The sequence below is a fragment of the Habropoda laboriosa genome, unplaced genomic scaffold, assembly GCF_001263275.1.
Source record: "Habropoda laboriosa isolate 0110345459 unplaced genomic scaffold, ASM126327v1 scaffold291, whole genome shotgun sequence".
Taxonomy (NCBI): domain Eukaryota; kingdom Metazoa; phylum Arthropoda; class Insecta; order Hymenoptera; family Apidae; genus Habropoda; species Habropoda laboriosa.
In genome coordinates, this window is record NW_017100515.1 from 1361953 (window position 1) to 1386335 (window position 24383).

The following is a 24383-nucleotide window of genomic DNA, read 5'->3' on the forward strand; positions in this document are numbered from 1 at the left end:
ATCATGGACTTTTGCGTTCTCAGTATTTTATTATGCGTATCAAGTGAAAATGCGTAAACACGTGCGACTGTGTATGTACATGGATGCTGAAACGTCAGAATAGTCGATTTTAAGTTACATTTTGAGTAACAAAATTAACCAGTAACATTCTGCAAAGTATACTGTTTGTACGCACGTTGCGTACCATTTTATTTCGTACGATGGGGAAACGAAAAGCTAATGATAATGTTGGAAATCCAAATCAAGATTTGTGCGATTTTTTAATCGGTAAATTGTTTACCACATTCTCTATATGCAATATACCGTATATATTTGTTTAAACTGTTTATAAATAATTATTAATGAACTTGTAACCTCAGATTCTTACGCAAGCAAGAATTTAATATCATTTAGAGCAACTAATTATCACGACTGTAAAATTCTCTTGTTCGTTAATGATTGACATATATACCCACATACGCGCGCGCGCGTGCATACACACATGTACATTTATACCATGAAATTACAGAATTGGCAAATTACGAACGAAATGTCAGCAAAAATATTTTTAAGTACAATGCATATCGCAAAGCAGTTGGCACTTTGAGTAGTTTACCAGAAAGGGTAAAAAGTGGAAAAGAGGCAAGAAAGTTACCTGGGATTGGTGAAAAAATTGCTAAAAAAATAGACGAGTTTCTTAGTACTGGAAAGTTACAAAAATTGGAAAATGTATTAAGTTTATTTAATCAGTAATAGAATATATCTCAATTCTTTTATGTATTGATTCTTACATTTTTTACTTTTGCAGATCAACAAAGATGAAAGTAATGTTGCCATTAATTTGTTAACTCGTGTATCTGGTATTGGGCCAGCAAAAGCAAAGGAATTAGTGGATGCTGGCATTAAGACCTTGGATGATTTAAAAAAGCATCAGAATAAACTCAATCATCATCAAAAAATTGGCCTTAAGTATGGAGAATAAATTGCTGCCTAAAAATTACTGGCTCCTTCTACAATAATTAAAATTTTTCCTCAGATACTTTGAAGATTTTGAAAACAAAATTCCCAGGAAAGAAATTGGGGAAACTGAAAAATTTATAAAAGATGTTGTTACAGAATTGAGCAATGAATATATTGTAACTGTTTGTGGAAGTTATAGACGTGGAAAAGAGGAGAGTGGAGATATTGATGTTTTATTAACACATCCCACATATACTTCAAAAGAGAAGGAATCCAAGAAAAAAATTTCAGGCCTGAAGAAAGTTGTGGAATGTCTTGAAAAAAAGAAGATGATCGTGGATACAATATCTCTTGGGATAACCAAATTCATGGTATACTGACATTATATGTGATTAAATCAAGGTAAAGTAAGTATACTTAAAAATCGGTTCGCTTTTAGGGTGTATGTCAAGTTCCAGGCGAAGATAGAAAACCGTTTAGGAGACTTGACATTAGATTGGTACCTTACGATCAGTATTATTGCGCTGTAATTTATTTCACCGGAAATGATCTTTTCAATAAAAATATGAGAGCCCATGCCTTGGAAAAGAACTATACTTTAAATGAGTACACGCTAAAGCGTCTTACACCTGAAGGTACATGAAAATATGACAATTTTCACAGTATATTCAACTTATGTGTATATTCATGCTATATATGATATAGGAACTCCGGGAGAGGCAAAAAAGATCACATGCGAAGAAGATATTTTCCGAATCTTAGAATTGCCATACAAGGAACCAAAGGATCGAAATTCATAAACAACGAAACTTATTCATTATTAAACATAAAACAAGATTAAAATATTTATTTAAAGCTAAAATATTACCACTGTACTTAATATTCATTAAATAATGTTGAAAACATTTTCGAGTAAATATCTTTTCTCTCCTGTCTACGTTTGTAATACGGTCCTTTTCACGTGAATTAAAATAATATGGGAAAAAGAAATATTTAGTTCATGTCGAGGCAACCATGAATGCGTAATAATATACTGATGCATATATTTTTAAATAGTTATAATAATGTTTTTCCGATAAAGAAGGTATCCAATTATTGCCCACAGACTTGTTGTCCACAAATTCATAGCAAGAAGGGACGCGTGCGTAGGATGAGCGATATGCCATGACCATGGGAACAATTTTTTTGTCAGTACATGACCCACATAGAGTAAAATAGGATTTGTTCCTATAAAAAATAATAGATGTATAACCTTCAGCAAAAAATTTTCACTTATGTATTAATCTCTTCGTTTGATAATACGTACCAGCATAAATAAACGGAGCTCCGCTCCAAACTTGCTTAAAATCAATGAGGACGTACAAAATAGTATGAAGCAAGAAAGCAAAGCTACAACAAGTCAAAACATACGATAATGTCATCATTCTCTTACTAACTGGAATCACTCCTCCTATCATTTCGAAGTTGCATAAAATTCCAGCAACAAGACCCTAGAAAAAAATGTGTATTGTTTTCTCCATTGGTAAGAACGTTCTTACTTTTTCAAAAAATTAATTTTTAACTACTCACTGTAAATACTGCCCATAACAGCCATCTGACCACTTTAGAATTACACTGGTAATATAGCAATAGAATTTTTCCAGCATGAACACCCAAGTAGACAATAAATATAGCAGATATAGTGTTCATTAGTCCTACAATTCAATCATATTTACCAACATTATAAAATAATTATTTAGTTGCAACTATTGTGAATAGTTTTAGTATACCTTCAGGGTCATAGTGTAAGATAGAACCATAAATAGTAGGTTCTGCCTTAGAGTATATGTGATCTCCAAAAATCGATCTGTCTATATAACCAGCTGCGCCAGCAGTGCAATTGATATATTTTCCACGATATTCGTATCGTCCACCGGGTCCAAGATAACCTCTCGGACAATTAGGTACCGGCATAAGAAAAGTAATTAAAGTGTGCGTAAGTACGATGCCTACCATGATCAACCATTGAGGCCAACTATGTAAGATGTCTCGGAACATGGCAAAACGACCGAACTAGAGTAAGGTATTCTAATGAGTTGTTTTCATAGATACTTATCAGATGAATGTAAAAATTGCACGCGATGGAACGAACCATATACGAACCTCAGAATAAAGTTTCATGAAGATTGTTTCCAATGTGGCACATACAAAATATGACACAGCTAGTAATTGAAGAACACCGGGGAAACGAAGATTGTTCAAAGATTTACTGTCCATGGAATTTATCATTAATCCAAGAAGTATTAATATCGCGGATCGCCGTAGGCAATGTAAAATTAGCTTCATACGCGAAATTGTTACACGAAGTTCTGTACGTTTTGATATTGTTATTGTCATACCCATAATCCACGCGAACCTGTAAGTTCATTCCTTTAATATTAGGCATTATATTATTACAAGTAATCACTTACCATGGAAGTACTAAATCTGCTACAGTAAGTCCAAACCATGCACTATGTTTGAAGAAAACATAATCTCCACCCCCATTGTTGACAAATATCATCAATAATATAGCAATTCTGTAGTGACAAAATTAATGTCATATCTCAAGTGGAAAATATGCAAAAACTTTAAAACAACAAAATAAGATACCCTCTGAATGTGTCCACTGAATGTATTCTAGTGCTAAATTCTGTAGTTTGGATTATTGGATGTGTCACAGTTTCCGTATCTTGAAGTCTCTCCAAATCCTAAATTAAATTATGCAAAATTGAATGAAATCAGGAACAATAAATCAAATTACTTGTACTTACATCATGTACAATATTAGATGACAATTTTACTTTTACCACTCGTACAATAACCTTAGATGTTGTCCATAAAATTGCTAGCAACAAAAGTATCATAAATGCTGCAAAGATTGCTGCAAAATTAATGAACCATTAATACATTATCATCAATGACAATTGTGTTAATTTATTATAACATCTAACTTACGAAGATTACTCTCTGTTGGTTCACGTAATAGATAAATATCAGAACATATAGACTTTGCTGATATATTCCACCCATAACTACCATGTTCTTTGAAGGTATAAGTTGTGCTGCAAGAAATATTACAAATAAATACATATTTATATAAAAAAGCAAAATGTGCATCTGACATAGAACAGAAAAGAAATAAATATACTTACTGACAATACTCAAAAAATTTACCATTCTCCATAACTTCATAAAATATGTGTAATGGGTATTTTGTGCTTATTATTAAACTTGTATTACTATTTGGCAATAAAGTAGATACTGGAATACCAGTACCCTGCAAATCAATAATATTTACAAAATTTAGAAAATTTGATTTATAAAATACATTGAAATTTTGTTTGAAAACAAATACATACCGAATAAGCATCCCATGCTATTGCATAAAAGATCACAGGAGTATAATACAAATTCATAATACTGAAACATGCTTGATCTATTTCAAGTAAAGTATTTGTATTAATACAAGTATCCAAGGTTAAATTCATCATCTTGAAACAGTTATCTCAAAACTTGAACTTATTCTAAATTATTACATTTACATAACTCATAATACTTTCATAAATTCTCACTTAACTTATCTCATAAAGTGAAACACGACTTCATGTCTGAAATTAAGTATACAAGAGATTCTAAATAAATTACAGAACAAGTGTATGTATCATTATTTCTGTACAACAAATATTCAGCACTGAATTGTTACAAAAAGGTTAAGATATAAAATAAATCTTTCAAAATAATATAAGCAAATTCAGTTACCGTGGTATAGATTAAACACGCATTTTTGTAAACAAACACAAGACTCTTCCTTTTTCACGGACAATGATTTCAACGAAATATCGTAATGAATCTTCAATCAAATCTTTAATCGTTGTACGTTAAAACAAATGATGACATCAACTCAATCAACGGTCGTTATTGAATATCAACAAAATGTAATTACAACGTAATCAACAAAAACATTCTCAACCCGTGTAATACACTACGCAATGAACGGAATAATCTTACACCTCGGGAGCAGTATGGAATACGAGTTACCTGGTAAAATGGCGTAAAAACAATTGCATAAAATATTAAATGCCGTAATTGAGTACTTTCGCTACGTAGAAAATAAAAAACTGCTTATGGAATGTTGCTCTACTCGAGTAATATGATGAACACAGCTGTTGTTGTTGGCGGAAACATGTATTTACATATGTATGTACATATATATAGAGTAGATGCGTAGTTGTAACGATTGTACACACACGTTCGATGTTTCGTTAATACATTTGGATATTTATAATTCGTGACGAACAGTTGTAGCACTAACCTCAATTTCCTTATCTTGTTCTTTGTCTATTGATCATTTTACTTGCATAATGCAAAATCGATCGATCATTGCAAATTAAAAAATAGATTGGTACACCATTCACCTGTTTTTCTACCTTATAAAAATGTGTTCTTCTACAATTTTGCTTCGAGGAAAATGATACATCTCTCGAACAACACGAAATAAATTATCCTTACGCATGTAAACTGTACGCTGTGTAACTATAGCAAATAAAAATGGCAGAACTATAAATGGGGTGGTGCGGTACAAAAATAATACACTGAAAAAGTGTAGTATTAAATTACGAAGAATAATTAAATTTGAATTAAATGCATAAATTCGTAATACAGAATGATTCCTAAAGACAAATAGTAATCGAAAAGCCTGTAGACGGAAGATTAGGTTATTTAAAAAAATAAAGCAATAGCGTGGTCTGCAGCATATCACTTTTTATCCTTTTCGAAATAAATTATATAAATAAATCCTATTAATGCTCTAACAAAAGCTCTAATGCTCAGACGAAAATAAAATATTCTCGTTGCAGATTTCTATTTCAACGAATTACTCATTTCCGTTAATAATCGTTATCAAGATCAAACGACAGTAGTAAAGATTTAGTAATCGATATGCAACATTGCGTTCGAGAATTTAATCGCGACAGATAGCTATGAGTCAGTAACAAAATTCACCTTCTATAAAAGATTTTATTCTGGTAAGATACTGTGGGAAACCTGTTGGATATTTAGACTACACAAACGCTCAGAGTATTATCCCCTTCTGCTAGGTTTTTCGGATATATGTATATACATATATATATATACTGTGAAATATTTGGCGGTACATATTATTATATACAAATTATGCAATATCGTACGCAGAAAGAAGTTTCAAAATGCTTGTTCCAAAACTTAAATGAGAATCAAGTTATCAAACGGATCTACATACGTTCATACCTCTACAAGTTCGCTGTAAACGTTGAAGCATTGTCGATACAAAACGATTTTATTCAATACCGCTTTGATACCGAATTTTGGTAGCACCCTTATGATTTTTTGGTGACAAAGAACTTTTTCAGATTCTGTGCTCTTCTATGGCTGGTCTACGTGCAATGTGATTCAACTCTCTTCGAGTCCATCGTTGAACTCATGTCTTCTTGCGTTTCCCGCTAAAAGTAACATTACGTTACTATTTACAAAAGTTGACTTTTTTCCAATCACTGTCCGAATAGCGTCGCAATTTACACCCAGGAAAACGTGATTTTCATCACGACTCATCATCGGATGACTCATCCTAGATTTTTCTCAGGCAAGCTTTATCTTCGGGTAGAATCCTGCAGAATCGACGCAGCTCGGCAATCGATTTTCCATAGTTGCTTATACTATGACGCAGTCATATTGCTTATAGGACACTGATTTTCAACCGGTGTGCCGCGAGAAAAAAATATAATTTTTCTTTGCAGATCAGTCGAGAATATATACTTTCTTGTCAGATCGGCGAAGAAATGTAATAAAGGTAGTTCTCACGTTACGAATTTTATCTTCAACGGATTTTTATTTCAATTTGTACGGGGAATCACCCAGTACGTAACGACGTAACGATCACTTAGAACGAGCCTCACATTTTACGAACTATCGCCTAGGAACCAATAAATTCGTAAATGTGGGAACTATCTGTATATTTCTTTAGCGTGACGTAGAATTTTAGTAAATTAATTTATACGTGCCGTGAGATAGAAAAGATTAAAAATCGCTGCATATTATTTGTTCAGCGTAAACGTAGAATTTTAGTAATTAGTTTATCTGTACTGGTGAGATAGAAAAGATTAAAAATCGTTGCTACAGAAGATACAACGGTTTCTTCTATTAAACGAAACAACGTTTAAACCAATTTTCGTCCGTTGCACTCTTATTTCACCAGCTCGGAGTGTGTTTCTAAGAAAAAGGAAAGAGAGAACACACTTACATACATATCTTCACTACGTTGTCGTCGCGCTGGACTGTTCCAGTAAATAATTTCGCGTCCCGTATAAAAATTCTCGAATGATCGACAATTGGAACTGATAGTGACCGACGGCGAAACGTGATAAGCTATACACCGATAGATGTCCCGATCGCCATACCTAACCATTCTAACCAGATATCGTATAAATACGCCGAGAGGGAAAGTGATGTTCGTCATACTGTTTCACTTCTTCACGATCACTCGTCTTGCAATCGTTTACATCTCGAGTAATCTGATCGGAAAAATGAATCGTCGCAGCGGCAGGCAGCTAGTCAACAACGATCGAAATCCCCATGAAAAAACAAACCAGGACAAGGTAACACGTCATCATTTTCCCTGTCTTTTTTTTTCCACGGTCTAGTAATAATGAAGCATGGTGGGAAAAGTCTCGAGATGTGATCTCTGTGTGTATGTTTCGAAGGAAGGGATAAAAAGAGCTTTCTCTGTGGGGTCTTTTTTTACCATTCTCTACTTGTAACCTTAGACTGATCCAACTTATTGTACAGTAATTTTTTACTAGATTTGACAGATATGTATAGAATTTTGAGAGAAACAAAATGGAGTTGGGTTAGTTTGAGATTTCACGTACAGAATCACCTATGTTTATTATGTAATTATCGATGTACATTGGTTACGGTGAATTTTATTCGACGATATTTGGCACGGTTTTGGCTTTGTGGTTTTCGTTGTATCGTGTGCGTTGCTTAACTATCGCGTACTATATAGTAATAACGATTTCCCTTGAAGAATTTCGGTAGTTCGCTAGTGATAACAGTTTCCGTTAAAGAAATTCGGTAGTTCGCTAGTGACGATAGCGACCAAGATACGAGCGTAAAGGGCGATCGATCATTTCTCTAACCGTGAATACACTATTTTCACACTTTTTTCTTCTTTTTTTCTTCTCCTCGCGAATTAACACTTCGTGATTCGTAGTTTGGATTTTAAGCTGGAAAGCTTGAAGTTTCATATCTAAATCGTGGCTAAAAGAAAAAATTTGAAACGTAGTGCAATTGATCTGAAATCATTTTTTGTTTCCGCAATGAAAACCGATCCTTAAAGAAATTTTGCAATTAAATTGTCAACGTTTAACACGTTCAGGTGTGATCACGTTATTCTATAGTATTCTATGAAAAAATATGTATACTTAAGAGCAGAAAAGATTAGAAACTGAAAAGAAATTAAGTATCAACGATGTACTCTGCCGGTAAAATCGAACTGTCGGGAGTGTTTCGTGAATTTCACTTTCCTGAACGTGTTAAATAATGGAAAAAACATTATGGAAACAGTTTTCTTGCCGGATCGAGAAACATGCAGAATTTCTTCCTGTTTGAATAAGCGTAATCGATGAGTTCATCCTGGATACTCGTTGTTGCACTTCGAACGACGCGTTATCTAACGCACCAAGGGTGTTTTCGCCCGGAACAATCGAAAATTAGCGAGAGAAAGAAAAATTGCCCGACACTTCTATCGAAGTTCTCTACAAACTTGCAAAGTTTATCCAAAAAAAAAAAATCGAAACTTTCGGGATACATTGATTTTTCAAACATTCTTTTCCTCACCTTTGCTGATTTTCAGGGACGAAACGATATTGCCGTATTTTTGTTTCTCAATCAGAAAGTCTCTCAGAGTTAGGATTTAATCGGCATTTAAGAATTTGATCGCTGACTCGATAAAGTGAAAAAAATCATTCGGTTTTCGAATTCGGTAAAATTTCCTCGTTTCATCTCGGCAAGCATTTATTTTCTCGTTTCTTAAGAAAAAACTTTCGATCTTTTTTTATCGTGCACAGAATTGTTCTTCGTTTTGCAAGTTTCGAAAAGTATCGACTAAAGTCGAATATCTCTCGTTATTATCTTCGGAGAAAAAGGAAAAAAGCGCGGAGAAAAGCTGTTGATTAGTATACTGGGCGGAGCGTAAATCGAGATAAGAAAGCGGCCTAGAGAGATAGGGTAACAAAGGAAAACCTTACCGATCGATCGCGGAAGCAAACGAAATTTTCTCGATTCGATTGGAAATTTATCGGAAAAGTGGCGAAGGTGACCTTCAGAAACTAAACGAAAATGCACGTACAGGGGGGAAATTACACGTTTCTCTAAGCAAAACTCTGAAACGACGATGAAAAATCGTCGTGAAAAATATTTCATTGTAGAAAACTATCGATAATGTAGAATTCTTCGTACTTTTTATCTTCTGAAACACTATTTTACTTCGGCATAGAGTCGAAAAATATGTTTTTTTTTGGTTGAACCAAAGTTTCTCTAACGAAGATTCACTCTGTGTACAGTCGGTGAAAGAAATGTTACTTGTTCGAGTATACCGAGCAAATATGGACAGAAACTTGAGATGATCGGGGGTCCGAAACCTTGATCAGAACTTAAGTACGCCTTAGTATGATTCATTTGCCATATATAGCTGAGTGTCGCTGCATCAATCGATGCCACTACTTAACCCTTTGAGTGTTTAGTCATGCGGACTACTTGAGTAGTTCATTTTTACGAGAGCTTCAGATAGAACGTAACGTTAGGATGCAACATTAACGAATAAACGCATCGAAAATATGTCTTATTAAGAATTCGGTAAGAAAAAATATAAGTAACTTCGAAAGTGATTTAAGTTGCAAAAATAAAAAGTGAACATTTTTTTGTGAACAATTTATTTACCGAGAGATTATCAATTTTTAACTGCACGTCATATTCACGTTTGCAAAAGGAAGCAACGAACTCATTTTCAATTATAAACCAGAGAGATTCAATTTCTGCTTGAAAGGTGAACACAGTTAACCAGTTAACAGCGTCCGACATGTATACACGTCAATCGAAGACTTTATTTCGGTGCGGTTGACATGTATACTCGTCGTGTAAAATAAAAAATTATCATTTACTGTAAAAACTCCAAATCTCAATAAGAAGTAATAAAAATGTCATTTGGTGGTATGTTTCATATTTGTCGATGTGTTTCGCTTTGTATATCGGATATTCCCCGTACAATGTATTACTTTTTACAAACTGAGTTGATTATTTTCCCCAATGCATCTGGTATTCTCCGAATGCCACACTGAAATCAACTGAACTTCTTAAAACTATTTTTTTTCTTTAATTTTCCTTGTGTATGAACTTTATTATTTTTGACAATTTCTAAATTTTTAATAACAACAACCTTTTCAACAATGAATTGTTAATTTTTTATCGAATAAAAATGTAATCCTTCCTCGTTTTGCTTTACTTTTTTCGTCAAATTTATGATAGGAGCATATGCCCTGCGTTCGAGGTGTGTACTCGTCATGGCTTGATTTCAATTCCGCATCCTGTGAGGGATTTTTAAAACTAAATTCCACAGTTAACTGGTTAATAGGTTCAGTTCCAAAAATAGCGGACATTCTTTTAATAATGATATTGGTAATATTTAATTATTACAGCGAACACTTATACTCAAAGGATTAACATTTCAATGTCCACGTGCTTGCTAAATTTCTTCCATCGACTGTACAATCGCTGGTACAGCAGGCGTTAAGATGAAAATCGACGAATCTTTGAGAAATGAAGCTCGATAATTGAATACTAATGATCGAAATATGTAACATCGATAGCTCCTCGTAAGAGTAAATTTGCGAAAGATACGTGTAATATTCTACAAACACGTGTCGAAGATGTACGAGGCACGTGCCTGCGTAGACGTATCTCTCTTCCTCCGCTTTTTCTTCAAATAAAGATAACGCTGAATTAGTTGTAAAGGTGGATTAATCAGAGGTGCGACGTTTTTATTATACGCTGCACCGATAAAACGTTCCGTTTTATCAATCGATGTAATGCTCGCCAATGAAGCAGCTTTGCGTTTCGTGTCCTACACCGTCGCTTTCTTTGCGCCGCTTCGAGGGTGCGTAGATTTGATCGATTTCATCACGAACATCGATCAAATTTGTATATAGAGTAAATTCTCTACAAGAGTCAGTCAGTTTGGATTCTACAAGTGACAGTATAGATGGTCCTACGCCTAGGTCTGCGACATTGTTGCGGCCATGTTATCTCGCTCGCAGTCAGTCAAGCGTGTAACGCTACACCAGTCGGTTTCCTTTACGAGATTACACGGCTTGACAAATCATAATAGAAAAATATAATTTCTTTAATTTTTACTTTTTTTCATCTGGAATTTTATTTAACATCATGTTGGTGAGATTTTTCTGATGAAAATGATATCAAACACGATATAATTTGAACAACATTTACTTATTAACACGTTCACTGTCGCGCCAGATTTACAGGTTGCTGTCAGGCGGCCACAAGAAAATACATTTTAAGCATAGGATTATAGTATTATGCTTTATAATTTTTTTTTTTCAATTGAAAATAATGTCTAGCTAGCTATGACGTTCAAAATTTTTAGTTGACAACATTTATTTTATTTTAATTATTCTAAACATTTGAGGCACTCCAGTCACTGATGACCACCATGGCCATATCGAGGAAACAATCTAACGTTAAAACTTATTGAGTGATTAATTTAATTTCATAATATATCGCTTTAGCGAGCCACCGTTTGGTTGCCAATTGTTTATCACATAGAGTCGGCCTACCTCCACGTAAAAAAAAAAAATGTAGGGTCGATTCGACAAGTGTCAGTAAAATGTAGGGTCGGTTCGACAAGTGTCAGTAAAATGTAGGGTCGGTTCGACAAGTGTCAGTAAAATGTAGGGTCGATAGCAGCAGAAAAGCTGCTAAACAATTAGAATTAAATGTAACGATAGAAATTATTGCAATAATGCGTAATGCAATTGAAAAATTGAAAGAATCAAAAGAAAAATCGCGAATTCGTATCTTTTTCGATTCTAGAATATAAGAAAATTTGAATAAAATACGCGACGAGAATTGGGGAGAAGCATAAGTTAAACGCGTAAAAATATTCAATAATAAACGAACTAGGGATGAAGCTATTATTTCAATACGCGATGCACTGACTCTAGTATTTACTAAAATTCAAAAATTCTCGTATAAATTCCGAAAATAGATTATTAATTACGGTAAACTACTGAGACGGTTTAATTTAGGGTGGGCATAGTGCACTCGTTCCAAATCAGCTCACAATATACAATAATAAATCAACTAACTACTTAACATGCAATTCATGCAAATTCCTTGGATGGTAAATTATTAGTAAACAAAATAGCAAGTCATAAAATAAATTCAATATCAGAGAAAATATATGAAAAATTTCAAATTAATTCCAACTGCTGGGGGAAAAGTACATATTGATTGTTATGCTGTAACGAAAAAGCAACCTCTCAAAGTCACTTCAATATTCTATTCGACAAGTCTGAAGAACAAGGATGACTAAAATTCAAATGTTTATTTCCCTAAACCTTCAAAATAATTTCGTAATATTTTATTCGAAGCGGAGTATTCCAAGTCAGTATCGATAATTGAAGAAATTATTTGATTGTATTTAAAAGAACCGAAAGGAGAATATTTAAAGTCTGATATTAAATGTCTAGCAAGTACCAGTAATTGGTAAAATGATTTATATTTGTTTTAAAAGGAAAATTTCTAATAGGTATTAGTTAAAATGAATTGTTATTCAGTCTATTGTATTGAAATTCTAATTGATTCTAATGTATACAAGTGTTACAAGAAGGCTGAGTGTGTACAGGGTGGACATAGGCTAGCTAGTAGCCCCCGACCACTCTATTCACATCTCAGAACCTTCAGGTCAAAATATGCCGCGAAGTGTCTAGGGCCCAGTATAAAGGGTGAATAAGTTGGCGGGACATCGGAGGGTCCTTATATACCTGCGGTACCCTCTCCCCAAAGTCATTAGCAAAATCGTCGGTTAGGTCAGGCGGGAAATTTTCGCGGGAAATTTTCGCGGGAGATTTCCGCGGGAGATTTCCGTTATCGTAACACGGTATAATTTATCAATTTTCACAATTTTGTTATAAATTTATACTTCCGACAATTTGTTATAACATTGCATATAACAATTTATACGTTTTTACAATATTCTTCAATGGAAACATAGGTTTTAGCGTTCTCGTTACTTACTCGTGGTTAAATTAATTTCGTAGGGATTAAAAATCAGGTTGACCTGTGGTCGTAGATTAAATATAACTATAGTACAGCTAAATTTATCGAGTTAATTAATTCTTCTTACACGAATCAAAAATGTATTCAATGTTTGTTTGTTATAATATCGTGAAATGAATTATATTACACATTTTCTCTATTCACACTGAATTTAAAGATTATAACGATTAAAAATCTAGTTGACCTGTGGTCATTTATCAAGAATAATCATAATAAAGCTGAAATTATTGTGTTAAATAATTTTTTTAATACGAATTAGGAATTTATTCAACGTTTGCTTGTTACAGTACCATGAAATAAATTATATTATACGTTTTCTATATTTACACTAAATTTATCGTTCTATTTGCATGTCATAGCAATTATAACTACACGTTATGCTGCGTCCGTTTGTTTTTTCTGTGCAGTTCAACCTAATTTACTTAAATTTACATTGCGAGACAGTATACTGTAACAAGTAGGAACAAGCAAACATTGAATAAATTCCTAATTCGTATTAAAGAAATTATTTAACACAATAATTTCAGCTTTATTATGATTATTCTTGATAAATGACCAAAGGTCAACTTGATTTTTAATCGTTATAATCTTTAAATTCAGTGTGAATAGAGAAAATGTGTAATATAATTCATTTCACGATATTATAACAAACAAACATTGAATACATTTTTGATTCGTGTAAGAAGAATTATTTAACACGATAAATTTAGCTGTACTATGGTTATTTTTAATCTACGACCACAGGTCAACCTGATTTTTAAACCTTAGCAAATTAATTAAACCACCAGTAAGTAACGAGGAAATTGAAACGTAGTTATCCATTTAATAAAGTTATAGAAACGTATAAATGATTCTATGTAGCGTTATAATAGATTGTTGCAAGTAATAAATTAAGAACAGAAATTTCCCGCGAAAAGTAATCGGTTTCCCGCGAAAAATAGTCGATTCCCGCCTGACCTAACCGACGATTTTGCTAATGACTTTGGGGAGAGGGTACCGCAGGTATATAAGGACCCGCTGATGTCCCGCGAATTTATTCACCCTTTATACTGGGCCATAGACACTTCGCGGCGTATTTTGACCTGAAGGTTCTGAGATGTGAATAGAGTGGTCGGGGGCTACTAGCTAGCCTATGTCCACCCTGTACACACTCAGCCTTCTTGTAACACTTGTATACATTAGAATCAATTAGAATTTCTATTACTAATTATTAAACAAATTTTAACAATTACCGGCACACGCTAGGCACGTAATATCAGACTTTAAATACTCGACTTCGAACTTCGGTTTAGTCATAATTCTATTAATGTTATAATAACGTATAATTTATTAATTTTCACAATTTTATTATTAATTTATACTTCCAAAAATTTGTTAAAACATTACATATTATTATTTATACATTTTTGCAAGTTTCTTTGACAAATAAGTACGTTTCAACGATCTTATTACTTTCTCGTTGTGAAATCAAGTTCGGAGGATTAAAAATCAGGTTGACCCTTGGTCGTAAATTTAAAATAGCCATAGTGAAGGTGAAATTATTATTTTAAATAAATGTTTCTATACGAATTAAGAATCTATTCAACGTTTGTTTGTTGCAATACCGTGAAATAAATTGTATTATATATTTTCTCAGTTTAGACTGAATTTAAAGTTCGTAAGGATTAGAAATCAGGTTGACCTGTGGTCGTAGATTAAAAATAGCCATAGTGAAGGTAAAATTATTACGTTAAATAATTGTTTTTATACGAATTAAATATTGATTCAACGTTTATTTGTTGCAATACCGTGAAATAAATTGTATTATATATTTTTTCTGTTTACACTAAATTTAAAGTTCTGTTTACATGTTATAACAATTAGAATGTAGACGTTTTGCCGTTTCACGGTTTTTCCTCTGTTAATTATGTGTTTATAAATCATTTCAAACTAAAGCAGCACCATGCCCACCCTTAATTAAACCGTCTCAGTAGTTTACCGTAATTAATAATCTATTTTCGGAATTTATACGAGAATTTTTGAATTTTAGTAAATACTAGAGTCAGTGTCCACCCTGTACACACTCAGCCTTCTTGTAACACTTGTATACATTAGAATCAATTAGAATTTCAATACAATAGACTGAATAATAATTCATTTTAACTAATACCTATTAGAAATTTTCCTTTTAAAACAAATATAAATCATTTTACCAATTACTGGTACTTGCTAGACATTTAATATCAGACTTTAAATATTCTCCTTTCGGTTCTTTTAAATACAATCAAATAATTTCTTCAATTATCGATACTGACTTGGAATACTCCGCTTCGAATAAAATATTTCGAAATTATTTTGAAGGTTTAGGGAAATAAACATTTGAATTTTAGTCATCGTTGTTCTTCAGACTTGTCGAATAGGATATTGAAATTACTTTGAGAGGTTGCTTTTTCGTAATAGCAATTGAATAGCAATTGAAATTTTCCTTTCAGTATCCTTGTGGAACTTGTAACGAATGCTGCTCCTAATTCTTAACACTTGCTGTAAAATTATTAGTTTTTGCATTTTAACAAAGTGAATTAATATTCCTAATTCTTATAAAATTATTAATAAACGTGAAATATTCTTGTAACGGTAATCTTATGAGAAATACTCGTATAATTAATTCTGAAATTTTTGCTTACATGTTATAACAATTGTAACGTTTACGTTTTGCTGTTTCGCAGTGTTTTCTCTGTGAATTCTATGTTTCGAATTTATTTCAAGCTAAAGTAACGTCTGTGTACTGCAGTTCAACCTAATTTACTTAAATTCGAATTACGATACAGTATATTTACAATTCTACCTGAATTTTCGAAATTATAAACATCACCAGTAAACTTCCATTGCATGTAAACAATATTCTCCACTAATCGGTAATTATAAAGTAATTATAAAGCAATTATAAAGTAATTACCGAAAAATATACACTTACATTCTCATGTTGGATCATTTACCTCTCTTCTTCTCGTCTGTTCACACATTCTCTCTAACTCTCCCAATTTCGTTATCCAATCGTTCCTATTTACTCTCATTTTCAAATTTCACACGTTATTCGCTATTATCCTCCCTTAACAAACCAACAAATCCCAGCACAATTAAAACAAAAATAATACACTACCAGCTTTTAAAACAAATATAAATCATTTTACCAATTACTGGTACTTGCTAGACATTTAATATCAGACTTTAAATATTCTCCTTTCGGTTCTTTTAAATACAATCAAATAATTTCTTCAATTATCGATACTGACTTGGAATACTCCGCTTCGAATAAAATATTTCGAAATTATTTTGAAGGTTTAGGGAAATAAACATTTGAATTTTAGTCATCGTTGTTCTTCAGACTTGTCGAATAGGATATTGAAATGACTTTGAGAGGTTGCCTTTTCGTTACTTTTCTTCCAGCAATTGAAATTAATTTGAAATTTTTCATATATTTTCTCTGATATTGAATTTTGTTTACTAATAATTTACCATCCAAGGAATTTGCATGAATTGCATGTTAAGTAGTTAGTTGATTTATTATTGTATATTGTGAGCTGATTTGGAACGAGTGCACTATGCCCACCCTAAATTAAACCGTCTCAGTAGTTTACCGTAATTAATAATCTATTTTCGGAATTTATACGAGAATTTTTGAATTTTAGTAAATACTAGAGTCAGTGTCCACCCTGTACACACTCAGCCTTCTTGTAACACTTGTATACATTAGAATCAATTAGAATTTCAATACAATAGACTGAATAACAATTCATTTTAACTAATACCTATTAGAAATTTTCCTTTTAAAACAAATATAAATCATTTTACCAATTACTGGTACTTGCTAGACATTTAATATCAGACTTTAAATATTCTCCTTTCGGTTCTTTTAAATACAATCAAATAATTTCTTCAATTATCGATACTGACTTGGAATACTCCGCTTCGAATAAAATATTTCGAAATTATTTTGAAGGTTTCGGGAAATAAACATTTGAATTTTAGTCATCGTTGTTCTTCAGACTTGTCGAATAGGATATTGAAGTGACTTTGAGAGGTTCCTTTTTCGTTACAGCTTAATAATCAATATGTACTTTTCTTCCAGCAATTGAAATTAATTTTAAATTTTTCATATATTTTCTCTGATATTGAATTTATTTTATGACTTGCTATTTTGTTTATTAATAATTTACCATCCAAGGAATTTGCATGAATTGCATGTTAAGTAGTTAGTTGATTTATTATTGTATATTGTGAGCTGATTTGGAACGAGTGTACTATGCCCACCCTAACTTAAACCGTCTCAGTGGTTTACCGTAATTAATAATCTATTTGCGGAATTTAAACGAGAATTTTTGAATTTTAGTAAATACTAGAGTCAGTGCATCGCGTGTGGAAATAATAGCTTCATCTCTAGTTCGTTTATTATTGAATATTTTTACGCGTTTAACTTATGCTTCTCCCCAATTCTCGTCGCGTATTTTATTCAAATTTTCTTATATTCTAGAATCGAAAAAGATACGAATTGGCGTTCCTTCTTTTGATTCTTTCAATTTTTCACTCTCGTTCTACGAAAGTTTAGTACAATAATAATATTGAAAATAATATAAATTCGCGTGGATGTAGGCCGACCCTACATTTTACTGACACTTGTCGAATCGACCCTACATTTTTTTTTTTTACGTGGAGGTAGGCCGACTCTATGTGATAAACAATTGGCAACCAAACGGTGCCTCGCTAGAGCGATATAATATGAAATTAAATTAATCAGTCAATAAGTTTTAACGTTAGATTGTTTCTTTGATATGGCCATGGTGGTCATCAGTGACTGGAGTGCCTCAAATGTTTAGAATAATTAAAATAAAATAAATGTTGTCAACTAAAAATTTTGAACGTCATAGCTAGCTAGACATTATTTTCAATTGAAAAAAAAAAATTATAAAGCATAATACTATAATCCTATGCTTAAAATGTATTTTCTTGTGGCCGCCTGACAGCAACCTGTAAATCTGGCGCGACAGTGAACGTGTTAATAAGTAAATGTTGTTCAAATTATATCGTGTTTGATATCATTTTCATCAGAAAAATCTCACCAACATGATGTTAAATAAAATTCCAGATGAAAAAAAGTAAAATTAAAGAAATTATATTCTTCTATTATGATTTGTTGTGGAGAATATATTGTATTCGTTATCTCGATAGATCGTGTTATTCGTAAGAATGTCGATTCTCCTTCTGATCTGTTCAATCGCTACTCTTACGACTGAAATTGTCCTGAATTTTCCCACGGAGACCAAGAATCTTTCTCTCGAATTCGAAACCGCCTTAACCTTTTAGCTGCGGCTGGACTTTCCGCAGCACTGTGTCTCTATACGGCAGGAAGTAAGAGACTGTTCGTTCCGGAGATTTCTCTGACACGCGTACTCTTCAACGATAGCTTCGATATTGTTAGGGGATGTGGTTCAGGCGAAACTTTCACTGCGACAGTTTTTTTTCTTCTTTCGTATCCTTTCCAAGTTTCTTTTATTCGATTAACGTGAAACTTTACAAAGGATCGAATTAATTTGGAATTATTAACTTCGTGCAGCACAGTGTAAACAAATTTTCAAAGCGTCTGTACACGCAACGAAAGGGTTAAGTCTCGAAATCTCCGGTGCAATTCGAAGTCAGAAGGACAGGAAGGAAGTCAGAACTCGAGAGAGATGCGAATCGCTGTCTCGTTTTCTTCCCGCTCCATCTGATATCGATAGATGAATCGGCTTCGTCGTTTTTTTTGCCCCTTTCACTTTCTTTTCCCGTGTCGTGCAGCAAATTCGCTTATCGCGCTTCGATATCGAAAGAGAAAAAAAAAGAAAGATTCGTAATCTATGCTCCGTGATTCGTAATCTATCGTAGAGGGTGCAGAGTCACGTGCCGGAGAATGAGGCGATGAAAATCAACGAAACTGTGGAGAAAAAACCACGCCAGGAGGAGGATACTACGGACAACTCCGAGGACTCGCTCAGAATGGTACCCGATAGCCCGTATTACAGAGAGAAATCGGACTCGTCGAGCCAAGTGCGGGAGTTACTCTTCGTTATTTTTTTTCTATCGTTTTCTTATTTTCTTATTACCGTTATTACGAGGAGAGGATACGAATATGGGATACCTACTTTTTTCTGTTTTACCCAAGGAGTCTCAGAATAGCTATAAATACAAAAGAATCCGAGGAATAATTTTGATACAAGGGATATTTTAACCCTTTAACGCTTACACGTGCACAATTAATTCTCGAAAAAGTGCAATTTTACTTTTATTTTCTTTCACTTCCCATACTGCGCTATCCTTTCTATTTTATGGTAAACATTGAGTCACAGCGTTGTAAATAAATGGGAAACTTATTTCTATACGCCTAGGAAATAATTGAAGAAAAAATGAAATCGATCGCTTTTGGCACCTCGAGTTGAGAAAAATTTGAGAGTTAAGGGGTTAAAAGAGAGTACTTAGGTGTTGCGCTTTCCTTTCTATTTTATGGTATTTTCCCGTGTCGTGCAGCAAATCCGCTTATCGCGCTCCGATGTCGAAAGAGAAAAAAAAAAAAGACAGATTCGTAATCTATGCTCCGTGATTCGTAATCTATCGTAGAGGGGGCAGAGTCACGTGCCGAAGGATGAGGCGATGAAAATCAACGAAACTGTGGAGAAAAAACCGTGCGAGGAGGAGGATACTACGGACAACTCCAAGGACGCGCCCAAATTGGTACCCGATAGCCCGCATTACAGCGAGAAATCGGGCCCGTCGAGACAAGTGCGGGGGTTACTCTTCGTTATTTTTTTTTTTTTCTATCGTTACACTGCTGTCTGCCTCTATTTTCCTTTCTTTTCATTATTATTATTATTGTTATTACGAGGAGAGGATACCTACGAATATGGGATACCTACTTCTTTCTGTTTTACCCAAGGAGTCTCAGAATAGCTATAAACACAAAAGAATCCAAGGAATAATTTTGATACAAGAGATATTTTAACCCTTTAACGCTTACACGTGCACAATTAATTCTCGAAAAAGTGCAATTTTGTTTTTATTTTCTTTCACTTCCCATACTGCGCTATCCTTTCTATTTTATGGTAAACATTGAGTCACAGCGTTGTAAATAAATGGGAAACTTATTTCTATACGCCTAGGAAATAATTGAAGAAAAAATGAAATCGATCGCTTTTGGCACCTCGAGTTGAGAAAAATTTGAGAGTTAAGGGGTTAAAAGAGAGTACTTAGGTGTGCCTTTGGTTTATGCTAGGACAATCCTGTATTAGAGGGGTGCAGTGAAACGGTTCAATATTCGATGACAAATTGAAAATTCGAGTATTCAGAGTGGCCGGTGAATTTTCAGAATCTACCAATCCAGGTTTACCACTGCGGTCCCCGTGTGGCGAGACCACGCACGAGGCCACAGTCGAGGAGAGGCGTTGCGGATAATATGGTCGACACTTTTGCGCTTAACGATGCATACGCAACGAATGCGAACGAATATGGCAACAGGTAAACGCGGTGTCGTTTCCCGTTTCCTTCGAAATTTCTTCCTTCTCTCGGATACCTTCGCTCCTTCACCGATAATCTCTTCCCCGTTAATCTCTACCTTAATTCATTCGATAAAACGAATTTTGAAAATTGGTCCAACATCTACCTTTTTCAACGAGTGTTACGTATCAAAAATTTGCCGCAGCGAAAGGGTTAACACATGTGACAGGGATCGTTAGATACGTGACAATCAGAATATTTGTACCTGAACAGTTCACGCGGAGGATGGATCTACTCGTTTCGTTTTCTTTTCACAGCTCGGAACAGTTCATCATAGAGTGTCCCACACCGAGAGATTCGCCAGTGTACAACATGAACTTACAGAAGCGTGGCAAATGCGTGATATTCAACCAAAAACTGTTCGAAGAGGGTAACGGCGAACCACGAATAGGTACCGAGCACGACGTCAACGCGATCTCCTCCACTTTTGGGGCACTTGGCTTCGAGATAGAGGTGCACACAGATCTCTATTGGTACGAGGTCAACGATGAGATCGATAAGTGTACGTGTCTATTAGTTCCTTTTAATCTTCTTCTTTTTTCTTTTTTACAAACTAATATATGTATATATTAATATAAAATTTCATCGAAATTGTATGATGCAGAAGCAAGCGACAGGCATGGAAAGATGTATGAATCTTTAGATTTACTACAATTATAGACCGATAGTCGTGGAAAACAGTGATATGTGAAAATTGTTTAAAAATTGTGAAATTTTTAACAGTTTGTAACTCATAGCAATGTTAACCAATTTCGATGAAATTTTCAGCGTGTATATAATCCATATATTATCTACAAAACGTGTGTTTTAAATTTTCACGTGATTCCTACAAATTGCAATTTTTTCCAAATTTTTTTTTCACGTCGTCTAGTAAACTAATCCTTCTAACTTCTCGAAAAACTCAAGTCGTTTTGTCCAATTTGAAAAAAGTTACACTTGTTCTAAAGGTGGCCGGAAATTAATGACTTTTGGAGATAAGTGGAGATAAGAGAGTATACGAAAGAGTGAGATACGTTGGAATGTGTTCACAGTAAGTCAAGACAACCACAAAGATTGTGACTGCATCTGTATCTTCATACTGACCCACGGTGAAAGAGGAGGAAGATTGTATGCCAAAGACGCGTCCTATCCGTTCTTAGCTATCTGGAGGCCTTTCACAGCAGACAATTGCCCCTCGTTGTTTGGTAAACCGAAGTTGTTCTTCATACAGGTGAATCAACAACAATCGTCGTTATTTATGTATTTGAAGGGAGGTAAGAGTGTGATAGAGGATATGCGGGAAAGGAAAGGTTAAGGGCGTTTCGTCCTGGGCCTCCTAGTGGACTCGTCAGTAAGGCTTTCTAGGAAACGCGCAGAATAGGCGGGAAAAGAAAGGGTTAAGGGCGTTTCGTCCTGGGCCTCCTAGTGGACTCGTCAGTAAGGCTTTCTAGGAAACGCGGGAGGGACTGGAAGGACTCAAGTCAGAAGGTGTATATATACAAGTAGGAGCCTTTATGAGGACTAGCGAGAACTTGTGGTTAGTCCGTCCCTCTGGTGGCAGAGCGTAAGAGGCTCGCTACATATTTATTTGAAGGACCTGATTTACGTCTCTGTCGATCCTTGCTTTATCTCTTATCACCCTCGAAGGTGATGCATAATCGATCGAAATCGATGCATAATCAGAAGAAATGATAAATTTCAGTTTCTTTAGACTTTTCACGTTTAGTTAGACACAAATAAGAAATTAGTGATAATCTGGATTGTAATCTTGGTCAGATTATTCGAAGAATTTCGATCGTTTTAACCAGAAAAAATCGTTGTGTCGTTTAGGCTTGCAAGGGTGGCAGGTATGACAATCCTGTGCAAGGAAGAAGCGCGATAGATCACTCTGGCGATTCGGATTATGCGATTCCCTCGCAGGCAGACTTCCTGTTCGGCTACAGTGCCATGGAAGGTAAGGAAAAATCATTCTTCTTATTCTTTTTTCTAATCGAATAGCGCTAGGTGTGTAAGAAAAAACATTAACCCTTTAACCTATGATTTTTTCCCGACTATCGATCTTTCAATCATGTCTCATGAGACTGTGGAACTTGCGGATTTGCTCTAATCGAGATTTTTACGTGAAAGTGAACCATCTTGAGTGGAGGTCCTGTTAACGAATTTCTGTACAATTTGTGAGTGAGATCGTTTCACTATCGTGGAAAAAAAGAGAAAGAAATTGAAAACAGACAGAAACGGCGCTAATCTCACGTGTAACATCTGGAATCCAGTTGCTCTATAGACAAAGTAACCGTGTATTTTCTACGTTTAAAGATTTCTACGCGGTTCGTGACGAAGGGAAAGGCTCATGGTACATTCAGGCTCTGTGCGATGTAATCAAAGAACACTGGCAGAGCCACGATCTCGTGAGAATGTTAACGATCACGTCACGCAAGGTCGCCATCGAGAAAGAAACCGTGGAATCTAAGTACTGGTCAAGCGGCATGAAACAAATGCCCAACATGTCGTCGACACTTACCAGAGATATTTATTTCACACCAAAGGCCAAGTAATTTTTCGAAATTCTAAATCTCTGAAAAAAAGAAATCTATCTGTTAACAATAATTGGAAAAAATTCCAAGAAAAAAGAGTACAAACCAGTCATATCCGCTTTATACGAACGCTTCATCCGCTAAACCGCGATACGCGAAGCCGCAGTGAAAGAAAAAAACAACGTATCTTATCGTTCGAGGCCACGATAGTGTTCGTTATATATTGTAATTACTAAAAAATTTTGCTTCAAGTTGCACGAAATCAAAAGACAACGAAGAAAAGAGAAGGACGAACGAAAATTAGTGAGAATTAGAAAGGTACACTCTTGGCTCTATGCGTATAAAATCTGAACCGAAAAATGTCAAATTCTTTCATTTCATGTTGAAAAAAATTCTCTTTTCGACATTTTCACCGAACACGACCGTTTGGAGGTAACACGAAACAAAGGTAAAGTTGATTATGTGCAGGATTTTTGTTCAATTTTTTATAAAAAAAATAGACTGCAAGAAATAGAATAAAATTTGCACACTTCGTGGCTCGATGCGGTGGCACTTTTCAATGTCGAATACTAACGCGTGGTATTCAAACGGTTAACCCTTTCGCTACGGCAAATTTTAGTACATAACGTGCGTGGCAGATTCAGATGTTCCAAAACGGCCGCAAAATTCTCTTTCTTGACCGTATCGTTTAAAAATTTCTTTTATTAAATTAATGTGGAAGAGTGCAGGGGACAAAATTAATGGAAGTGCGCCAAAAGGCTCCAATAACACAGGAAATGGTTAAAGCAGCGGCACCGATTCTATTCGTCGTTTGATCCTGTATCGATTCCACCGGCTGTACGCCGCGAGAATACGCGCGTGCATCGTGAGAAGATGCGACTGATGGGGGGTAGTGGCTGTGAACGCGTGGAGGGGGAAGCGGCCTTGAGCGACTGACTGATTTCGCGCAGGCTCTAGCCTCTCGCG

General features: G+C 34.5%; 3 protein-coding genes across 5 annotated transcripts; 2 read left to right on the forward strand and 1 right to left on the reverse strand.

Moving 5' to 3' along the window:
• The first annotated feature begins 48 nt into the window (after positions 1-48).
• Positions 49-1786, forward strand: LOC108576465 (DNA polymerase beta-like). The gene is made up of 6 exons (XM_017939473.1): positions 49-267; positions 509-708; positions 788-948; positions 1016-1310; positions 1379-1574; positions 1645-1786. The coding sequence occupies exons 1-6, from the start codon at positions 201-203 to the stop codon at positions 1737-1739; spliced, it is 1014 nt and encodes a 337-aa protein (XP_017794962.1). The 5' UTR covers positions 49-200; the 3' UTR covers positions 1740-1786.
• An 86-nt stretch (positions 1787-1872) lies between these two features.
• Positions 1873-4451, reverse strand: LOC108576448 (heparan-alpha-glucosaminide N-acetyltransferase-like). Its single transcript, XM_017939452.1, is given in 11 exon segments — positions 1873-2166; positions 2246-2429; positions 2509-2633; positions 2709-3006; positions 3082-3334; positions 3390-3497; positions 3571-3668; positions 3732-3841; positions 3916-4022; positions 4113-4237; positions 4320-4451. Coding segments are annotated over 11 exon segments (1719 nt in total). The 3' UTR covers positions 1873-1987.
• Positions 4452-7385: 2934 nt separating this feature from the next.
• Positions 7386-24377, forward strand: LOC108576395 (caspase-1-like). 3 transcript variants are annotated; one of them, XM_017939377.1, is made up of 8 exons: positions 7386-7589; positions 19246-19407; positions 19975-20136; positions 20720-20868; positions 21165-21409; positions 21939-22117; positions 22717-22840; positions 23200-24377. In XM_017939377.1, exons 1-8 carry the CDS (start codon positions 7440-7442, stop codon positions 23436-23438), a joined length of 1410 nt encoding a protein of 469 aa, XP_017794866.1. In that variant the 5' UTR covers positions 7386-7439; the 3' UTR covers positions 23439-24377. The 3 variants fall into 3 exon arrangements, with proteins under 3 accessions (XP_017794866.1, XP_017794867.1, XP_017794868.1); XM_017939378.1 differs by having other exon boundaries at positions 19246-19359; XM_017939379.1 differs by lacking the exon at positions 19246-19407.
• Positions 24378-24383: the final 6 nt, after the last annotated feature.

Excerpts from the sequence above, each read along its gene's own strand:
- LOC108576395 (XM_017939377.1), top strand. The coding sequence starts at position 7,440 with ATGTTCGTCATACTGTTTCACTTCTTCACGATCACTCGTCTTGCAATC. Across the intron at positions 7,590-19,245 it reads AAAAAACAAACCAGGACAAG|AGGGTGCAGAGTCACGTGCC; the intron begins GTAACACGTCAT and ends AATCTATCGTAG. Across the intron at positions 21,410-21,938 it reads CAACGATGAGATCGATAAGT|TAAGTCAAGACAACCACAAA; the intron begins GTACGTGTCTAT and ends ATGTGTTCACAG.
- LOC108576465 (XM_017939473.1), top strand. The coding sequence starts at position 201 with ATGGGGAAACGAAAAGCTAATGATAATGTTGGAAATCCAAATCAAGAT. Across the intron at positions 268-508 it reads TTTGTGCGATTTTTTAATCG|AATTGGCAAATTACGAACGA; the intron begins GTAAATTGTTTA and ends ATGAAATTACAG. Across the intron at positions 949-1,015 it reads CATCAAAAAATTGGCCTTAA|ATACTTTGAAGATTTTGAAA; the intron begins GTATGGAGAATA and ends ATTTTTCCTCAG.